Consider the following 9,498-nt stretch of genomic DNA (forward strand, 5'->3'; position numbering starts at 1 on the left):
AAAAAAAAAAAAAAAAAAAAGTTGTTATTGTCTGTCTGTTTTAGTTAGAGCCTTTTAGGTATAACGTGGCTTTGATTTGAATTTCCTTTATGACTAGTGATAATGAGCAACTTTTTATGTGCTTCTTGGCCATTTACGTATATTCTTTCTTTTGGGAGATGGAGTTTCACTCTTGTTGCCCAGGCTGTAGTGCAGTGGGTGATCTCGGCTCACTGCAACCCCTACCTCCTGGATTTAAGCAGTTCTTCTGTCTCAGCCTCTCAAGTAGCTGAGATTACGGGTGCCCACCATCACCATACTCAGCTAATTTCGTTATTTTTAGTAGAGACAGGGTTTCACCATGTTGGTAAGGCTGGTCTCAAACTCCTTACCTCAGGTGATTTGCCCACCTTCACCTCCCACAGAACTGGGATTACAGGTGTGAGCCGCCATGTCTGGCCGCATTTGCATATATTCTTTGAAGAAATGTTTATTCACATCCTTTCCTATTTTTTTGTGTGTATGGTATGAGGAAGAGATCCACCTTCACTTTTTTGCATATGGATATGCAGTTGTTTCAGTATCATCTTTGGTTGTCTTTTGTCATGTGTTTGCTGTTATTAGATAGAAAGAGACCCTCATTCTCATTTTCTGACGCTTTTTTTTTTTAAAGTGACAAGTCACCCAGGCTGGAATACAGTGAGGTAATCATACCTCACTGCAATCTCCGCCTCCTGGGCTCAAGTGATTCTCTCACCTCAGCTTTTTGAGTAGCTGGGACCACAGATGCATGCCACCACGCCAGCTAACTTTTGTATTTTTGTGGAGATGGGGTTTCCCCATGTTGCACAGGCTGGTCTCAATTTCCTGGGCTCAAGCAATCCATCTGCCTTTACCTTCCAAAATGCTGGGATTACAGGCATGAGCCACTGTGCCTGGCTTCATTTTCTGCCTTCTTGTTTTCTACCTTTCTAATTCCTACCTGTGGTTAAGGTGATTTATATATGTGTCTGATGGTAAACTCTTGTTTTTAAAAAATTGCATACTATATATTACATCTTTTCATGCTGTTTTGCTCACATAACAATAACAATAACAACAGTAATAAGGCAGTAACTTCATCATTATCAGAAATGTGTCATCCAGGTTATGGTAATACTGCTCAGATTAAATTACTGGGATTCTGTTTATTTAAATGTCTTTCCCATTAAAACAAACATATGTTAAGTAAGCACTCTGAAGCAGCGGTCTCCAACCTTTTTTTGGCACCAGGACTTGTTTTGCAGAAGACAATTTTTCCGTAGATGTCGATGGGGGGCGATTTGGGATGAAACTGTTTGACCTCAGATCATCAGGCATTAGATTCTTTTTTTTGTTGTTTTTAAGACATAAGCTTGCTCTGTCATCCAGGCTGTGATGCAGTGGCACTATTTCTGCTCACTGCAACTTCCGCCTTCTGGGTTTAAGCTATTCTCCTGCCTCAGCCACCCAAATAACTGGGATTATAGACACCCACCACCAGCTCCAGCTAATTTTTTGTAGTTTTAGTAGAGATGGGGTTTCATCATGTTGGCCGGGTTGGTCTTGAACTCCTCAGCCTCCCAAAGTACAGGGATTACAGGCATGAGACACTGTGCCTGGCCAGGCATTAGATTCTAATAAGGAGCATGCAGCCTAGTTCCCTCACGTGTGCAGTTCACAATAGAGTTTTTGCTCCTACAAGACTCTAATGCCACTGATGCTCTGACAGGAGGTGGAGCTCTGGTGGTAATGTTCGCTTGCCACATACCTCTGTGCTGTGCGATTCCAACCACGGACCAGTACCAGTTCTTGGGCTCGGGACTGGGGAGGCTGGGTGTGGTGGCTCATGCCTGTAATCCTAGCACTTTGGGAGGCCAGGGCCGGCAGATCACCTGAGGTCAGGATTTCGAGACCAGGCTGGCCAACATGGTGGAACCATCTCTACTAAAAATACAAAAATTAGCTGGGTGTGGTGGTTGGCACCTATAACCCCAACTACTTCAACCCAGGAGGCAGACATTGCAGTGAGCCGAGACTGCACCATATCACTCTAGCCTGGGCAACAAAAGCGAAACTCGGTCTCAAAAAAGTTTTTTAAAAATGGCTGGGTGTGGTGGTTCACGTCTGTAATCCCAGCAGTTTGGGAGGCCAAGGTGGGCAGATCACGAGGTCAAGAGATCGAGACCATCCTGGCCAACATGATAAAACCCATCTCTACTGAAAATACAAAAATTAGCTGGTTGTGGTGGTGGGCAGCTGTAATCCCAGCTGCTTGGGAGGCTGAGGCAGAATTGCTTGAACCTGGGAGGCAGAGGTTGTGGTGAGCCAAGATCTTGCCACTGCACTCCAGCCTGGTGACAGAGCAAGACTCCATCTCAAAAAAAAAAAAAGCTGGGTGTGGTGGTGCACCTGTAGTCCTGTTTAACAGGCTGAGGTGGGAGGACCACTTGAGTTTGAAGTTAGAATGTGCCATTATCTTACCACAGTGCTCTAGCCTGGGCAACAAAGCAAGACCCTGTCTTTAGGAAAAAGAGACCGTGTGCAGTGGCTCACGCCTGTAATCCCAACACTTTGAGAGGCCAAGGTGGGTGGATCATCTCAGTCAGGAGTTCAAGACCAGCCTGGCTAAATGACAAAACCCCTTCTCTACTGAAAATACAAAAATTAGCTGGGCGTGGTGGTGGACTCCTATAATCCTAGCTACTCGAGATGCTGAGGCAGGAGAATCGCTTGGACCTGGGAGATGGAGGTTGCAGTGAGCCAAGATCACGTCATTGCACTCCAGCCTGGGTGACAAGAGTGAAACTCTGTTTCAAAAAACAATAAAAAACAAAAGGCTGGCTGTGGTGGTTTACGCCTGTAATTCCAGCACTTTTGGGAGGCCGAGGCGGGTGGATCATTTGAAGTCAAGAGTTCAAGATAAGCCTGGTCAACACGGCAAAACCCCGTCTCCACTAAAAATACAAAAATTAGCTGGATGTGGTGGTGCGTCTGTAATCCCAGATAATTCGGGAGGCTGACATTTCAAGAATTGCTTGAACCTGGGAGGCGGAGGTTGTAGTGAGCTGAGATCATGCCACTGCATTCCAGCCTGGGTGACAGAGTGAGGGATCGTCTCAAAAAAAAAAAAAAAGTTTTGATACTTCCTTTTTGGACCCCAGTATGTCTGTAATCCCAGCTACTTGGGAGGCTGAGGCAGGAGAATTGCTTGAGAACCCAGGAGGCAAGGTTGCAGTGAGCTGAAATCGTGCGACTGCATTCCAGCCTGGGCAACAGAGCAAGAGTCCATCTCAAAAAAATTAAGAAGCCAGGCGCAGTGGTTCATGCTTGTAATCCCAGCACTTTGGGAGGCCCAGGCGGACAGATCACAAAGTCGAGAGTTTGAGACCAGCCTGTCCAACATAGTGAAACCCTGTTTCTACTAAAAATACAAAAAAATTAGCTGGGTGTGGTGGCATGAGTCTGCAGTCCCAGTTACTCGGGAGGCTGAGGTGGGAGAATTGCTTGATCCCAGGAGTCAGAGGTTGCAGTGAGCCAAGACTGCGCCATTCCACTCCAGCCTGTGTGACAGAGTAAGACTTCGTCTCAAAAAATAGAACCAAATTTTTGTTTCTGGTTTGTTTTTTTTTTTTGAGGTGGAGTATTGCTCTGTTGCCCAGGCTGGAGTGCAACAGCGCGATCTCCGCTCACTGCAACCTCTGCTTCTCTGGATCAAGCAATTCTGCCTCAGCCTCCTGAGTAGCTGGTATTATAGTGCAAGCCACCATACCTAGCTAACTTTTTTGTATTTTCAGTAGAGACAGGGTTTTACCATGTTGGTCAGGCTGGTCTTGAACTCCTGACCTTGTGATCCACCGACCTTGGCCTCCCAAAGTGCTGGGATTACAGGCATGAGCCACCACTCCCAGCCCGCATTTTCTTACTAGGCCCCAGCTTGTCTGTAATCTCAGCTATATGGGAGGCTGAGGCAGGAGAATCGCTAGAACTCGGGAGGTGGAGGTTGCAGTGAGCTGAGATCACGCCACTGCATTCCAGCCTGGGCAACAGAGCAAGTCTGTCTCAAAAAAACAACAAAAGTTTTTATATTTCCTTTTTAGACCCCAGTTAATCATTGTGCTTTCTCTCTGTGGTGGATATATGTCAATGTGATTGTAATGTGATGCTGGATAATTCTGCATTTAGTTTTGCATATTGTGGCCTCCTCAAAAGCCTTGTGTGCCAGTGTTTTCTCACATTGCGCAGGGACATCGTGTGGGATCTTTCTTTTCTTGGGTGCTGAACTTTCAGTGATGCCTGGTTCACTCACTGATGAATCTTGTCGCTTACAGGTCCAGGTGCAGGTACAGCAGTCTCCGCAACAGGTCTCGGCTCAGCAGCTCTCCCCACAACTCACTGTTCACCAGCCTACTGAGCAACCCATCCAGGTCCAGGTGCAGATCCAAGGCCAGGCACCACAGTCAGCAGCCCCCTCCATTCAGACCCCGTCTCTGCAGAGTCCCAGTCCCTCGCAGCTGCAAGCAGCTCAGATCCAGGTGCAGCACGTGCAAGCGGCCCAGCAGATCCAGGCTGCAGAAATCCCGGAGGAGCACATCCCACATCAGCAAATCCAGGCTCAGCTGGTGGCTGGCCAGTCTCTTGCTGGTGGTCAGCAGATCCAAATCCAGACCGTGGGTGCCCTTTCCCCACCACCATCCCAGCAGGGCTCACCCCGGGAAGGGGAGCGGCGGGTTGGCACAGCCAGTGTCCTCCAGCCAGTGAAGAAGCGCAAAGTGGACATGCCCATCACTGTGTCCTACGCCATCTCAGGGCAGCCGGTGGCTACCGTGCTGGCCATTCCACAGGGCCAGCAGCAGAGTTATGTGTCTTTGAGGCCAGACTTGCTGACAGTAGACAGTGCCCACCTGTACAGTGCCACTGGGACCATTACTAGCCCTACAGGAGAAACCTGGACCATCCCTGTTTATTCTGCCCAGCCCCGGGGGGACCCTCAGCAGCAGAGCATTACCCACATTGCCATTCCCCAGGAAGCCTACAACGCAGTTCATGTCAGTGGCTCACCCACGGCCCTGGCAGCTGTAAAGCTGGAGGATGACAAGGAGAAGATGGTGGGCACCACATCTGTAGTAAAAAACTCCCATGAAGAGGTAGTGCAGACCCTTGCAAACTCTCTCTTTCCAGCACAGTTCATGAATGGCAACATCCACATTCCAGTAGCTGTGCAGGCTGTGGCAGGCACGTACCAGAATACGGCTCAAACTGTCCATATATGGGACCCCCAACAGCAGCCGCAGCAGCAAACTCCCCAGGAACAGACGCCACCACCCCAGCAACAGCAGCAGCAGCTCCAAGTTACTTGTTCAGTAAGTGAAGACTTAACCAGGAGGACAGGCAATCTGTTCCCTCAGGGCCCAGTGCAGCACAGAGCTTGCCTGGTAACCTCTGGCTTATTTACTGCTATTAGTTTTACAGTGATACAGTATTTAGTATTTGGGAGAAGAGGGTAAGAAACAGCACGTGAGGCTATGCAACAGGAGAAAGGTTTGTCCTGGTACCTGGAGGTAAATGAGATGGCCAGGAATTGCTTTGGAGTTTTGGGGAGGTTTGGGGTTTAGGTATTATGGACACTTCTTTAGTTTTTTCTCAGGAAGAGTAAAGTTACAGGTATAGATGAATGGGACACCCCAAGTGTGTCCCAGGAGCTGCTTCCTTGTATCATAAGTAAATGGTTCTAGCAAAACACTTGTAGTTTATCACATAGATTACAAACTCATCATTGGAGAAGCTGTGAGATTGTTTATTCTGTTTTTCATCTTTGGACCCACAGCGTGGGTGAATTAGAAAATCTGAAATACCTCTTAATGAGCCTGTTAAAAGTGATCACCGTTGGGAGTCTTGAATATGCCACCTATGTGGTAGGACCTCCCAAGAGTGTTATTGTGTTGCTTGAAAACGGGCCAGGCACAGTGGCTCACACATGTAATCCTAGCACTTTGGGAGGCTGAGGTGGGCAAATCACCTGAGGTCAGGAGTTTGAGACCATCTTGGTCAACATGGTCAAACCCCGTCTTTTCTAAAAATATAAAAATTAGCTGTATGTGGTGGCATGCGCCTGTAATCCCAGCTACTCAGGAGGCTGAAACAGGAGAATTGCTTGAACCCGGGAGACGGAGATTGTGATGAGCCGAGGTTGGGGTGAGCCAAGATCGCACCACTGCACTCCAAACTGGGGCAACAGAGCAAGATTCTGTCTCAAAACAAAAACTATTAGTTTTGGGTTCTGTGGCAGATGCCTATAATCCCAGCAGTTTGGGAGGCTAAGGTGGGAGGATTGCTTTAGCCCAGGTGTTTGAGACCAGCCTAGGTAATATAGGGAGACCCTATCTCTACAAAAAATTAAAAAATGTAGTCTAGTGTGGTGGCATACACCTGTGGTCCCAGCTTAGATGGGAGGATTGCTTGAGCCTGGGAGGTTGAGGCTGCTATGGTCATGCCACTGCATTTCAGCCTGGAGGAAAGAGTGAGACCTTGTCTAAAAAAAACAATTGGTGAAATATCTGGTCCCATTAGAGTGGGATATAGGTCCTTTGGTCTTATGGGACTGATGAAGGTGGTGTACCTCAGTGGGCAAAGGCTCCTGGGAATGCATGTGTGGGAGCTGGCACAAACAAGTTAGATAAGGGACTAAGAAACATGGGCTCTAAGTGATTAAGCAAAGGTTGACCAGGTGGTTTCATAGGGGCAACATTTTATTATCCTAGGTGATACTGTTAAGGACCTGCTAAATATCTAGCTGTTGGTCCTAGAAATAGAACAAGACGAGTTTTGCATCATACAGCTAAGAGTCTTGTGAAAGTCAAAACTTACGATTTCTATTCCTTTAAATTATTTATAAGGCAGAATACTTAATGACATACAAAGACAAACTGGGAATTTAGCAACTCTAGGTTAAAAAGGAAACAGTGGTGTCTTTGTGAACAAAATGGGGTTTGAACTGTAGTTAATTTATTTTTGAGACAAGAGTGTGGCTTTGTTTCCCACGTGGGAGTGTGGTAGTGATCATAATTCATGTAGCCTCAAACTCCTGGGCTGATAAAATCCTCCCACCTCAACCTCCCAAGTAGCTGGGACTATAGGCACACACTACCACACTTGGGATCGGGGGGGGGGGTGGTGTGTGTGTGTGTGTGTGTGTGTGTGTGTGTGTGTGTGGTATGTATATATATATTTGTAGAGACAGAGTCTCACTATGTTGCCCAGGTACACACTACCACACTTGGGGGTGTGCGTGTGTGTGTGTGTGTGTGTGTGTGTGTGTGTGTGTGTGTATATATGTAGAGTCTCACTATGTTGCCCAGGCTGGTCTTGATCTCCTGGCCTCATGTGATCCTCCTGCCTTGGCCTTTCAGAGTGCTGGGATTACAGACATGAGCCACTGCACCCTGCGTTGAACTGGTGAACTGTAGTTTATAGTTGAGATAAATAAAAGAATGGAACAGCATAATTATGAAACCAAGGATAGACAGAAGGGACATGACATGGCCTAAGGCAACGTGAGAAGGGAACTGTGGGAATGGAGTTAGTATGGCGGGGGGGGGGTGCTGGAATGAGATTGTTGTCTTCCCAAATTAGAGTTCAGTTTGATCTAATCTGTGGTAGGAAGTCTGGAATTACCTAGATTTATGGTAATAGGAGGAATCAAGTAGCTGTGTGTAGAATTGACTCCGTATAGGAGAAACCAGCCAGTAGATATGTAATGGGTTCTCTATGCTCAGCTTTTGTTCAAAGAAATGGAGCCCGTTAGGCCTCCCCTAGCTCTTCTGGGCCTGATTGTCCAATTGCAAGTCAGGGCCTCATTTAGTACTTAATGGTCTCTGTTTATAATTTACATGTCTGGGTCCTCTAACAGAAGATCCTTTATGGACTTCATTTTAGTAGGCCAGTGTTCTTCATAGGCGGTATCTGATTTGGGAAAGTCTTATAATGATTAACATGAAGTATTATTACCAGAAAAGGAAACATTGGGGAGGATCTCAATTTTCCGTCCCAAGGGAAAGATGAGTTTGTCTATATATACCGCAAACATCCCTCTGCCCTCCTATGCAGACTCTATGCTAGGATCTGGGGAAAAGAGATGAATAAGACAGTCCACCCTTGGACCACTTTATGGTCACATGGGGAAGACAGTCGAGTTGAACCCTAAGGGGAGCTGGAGACAAAATGTGTGTTCCTTCATCTGTCACAGGTTGGAGAGGACCATACCTTTTATAAAAGCTCTCATAGGTCCTATCTTTAAACCAGATTTATGGTGAAATCTCACTTCCTCATACCCACCTCCATCTATTGCCCCATTTCTTTGTTCTGCTTTATTCCCAGAACTCTCAAAAAGCATTATCTACACAAGCTGGGCTCCATGTGCTGTAAAATTTTCCTTCCCTTTTCTTTTTTTTTTTAATGGAGTCTTGCTCTGTCACCCAGGCTGGAGTGCAGTGGCGCAGTCTTGGCTCACTGCATCCTCCGCCTCCCAGGTTGAAGCAGTTCTTTTGCGTTAGCCTCCCTAGTAGCTGAGACTACAGGTGCACATCACCATGCCCGGCTCATTTTTGTATTTTTTTAGTAGAGATAGGGTTTCATCATATTGGTCAGGTTGATCTCAAACTCCTGACCTCAGGTGAGTCACCCACATCGGCCTCCCAAAGTACTGGGATTACAGGCATGAGCCATCGTACCCGGCCAAATTTTCCTTTCACCTCATGACTAAATCTGTTCTTGTCAAGGTCAGCAGTGACCCCTCCTTCCCCAGCCAGTTTAGACCAGCAGGTAGGTTTTTAACCTATAGCAACACACAACATAGCAGCCTGTTATTGATACTCTTTTCTTTAGACCTCCATGGTATTACACATTCCTGATTTTTCTCCTACCAATGTGATTCTTCTTTCTTCTCAGGAGCCTTACTGGTGCCTTCTCCTCCTCTCCCTGAATCGTACATGTTCATGTTCCTCAGGGTTCAGTACTTGGCTCTCTTCTCCCTAAGGGATTTCTTTCTATTGCCATGGTTTTCAGCATCCTCTAGATGATTCTTGCTGCTGCTGAAGATGATAATCACTGATACTATCCACCAGTACTGTTCATGTTTAACATTTTCTTCTAATTTTCACATTAACCTTATGAAGGGTGTACTAATAGCTCCATTTTACAGATGAAGAAACTCAGAGATTAAGTGAGAAGGCCACAGACACACTTAAAAAGTGACAGAATTGGCTGGGTATGGTGGCTCACGCCTGTAGTCCCAGGACTTTGGGAGGCCGAGGCAGGCAGATCACAAGGTCAGGAGTTCAAGACCACACTGGCCATTATGGTGAAACCCTATCTCTACTAAGAAATACAAAAATTACCGGGCGCGGTGGCTCACGCCTGTAATCCCAGCACTTTGGGAGGCCGAGGCAGGTGGATCACGAGGTCAAGAGATCGAGACCATCCTGGTCAACATGGTGAAACCTC

General features: G+C 46.8%; 1 protein-coding gene across 4 annotated transcripts in view; it reads left to right on the forward strand.

The window, feature by feature from the left end:
• QRICH1 (glutamine rich 1) overlaps positions 1-9,498 on the forward strand; it is a 59,211-nt gene that overhangs the window by 26,216 nt on the left and 23,497 nt on the right. For all 4 annotated transcript variants that reach the window (XM_017508097.2, XM_037744528.1, XM_017508172.2 and 1 more), the window contains one exon: positions 4,329-5,360. In XM_017508097.2, coding sequence (XP_017363586.1) covers positions 4,329-5,360 — 1,032 coding nt within the window. The remainder of the gene's footprint in view (positions 1-4,328; positions 5,361-9,498) is intronic.

This window comes from Cebus imitator, unplaced genomic scaffold (genome assembly GCF_001604975.1).
Source record: "Cebus imitator isolate Cc_AM_T3 unplaced genomic scaffold, Cebus_imitator-1.0 Scaffold0, whole genome shotgun sequence".
Taxonomy (NCBI): domain Eukaryota; kingdom Metazoa; phylum Chordata; class Mammalia; order Primates; family Cebidae; genus Cebus; species Cebus imitator.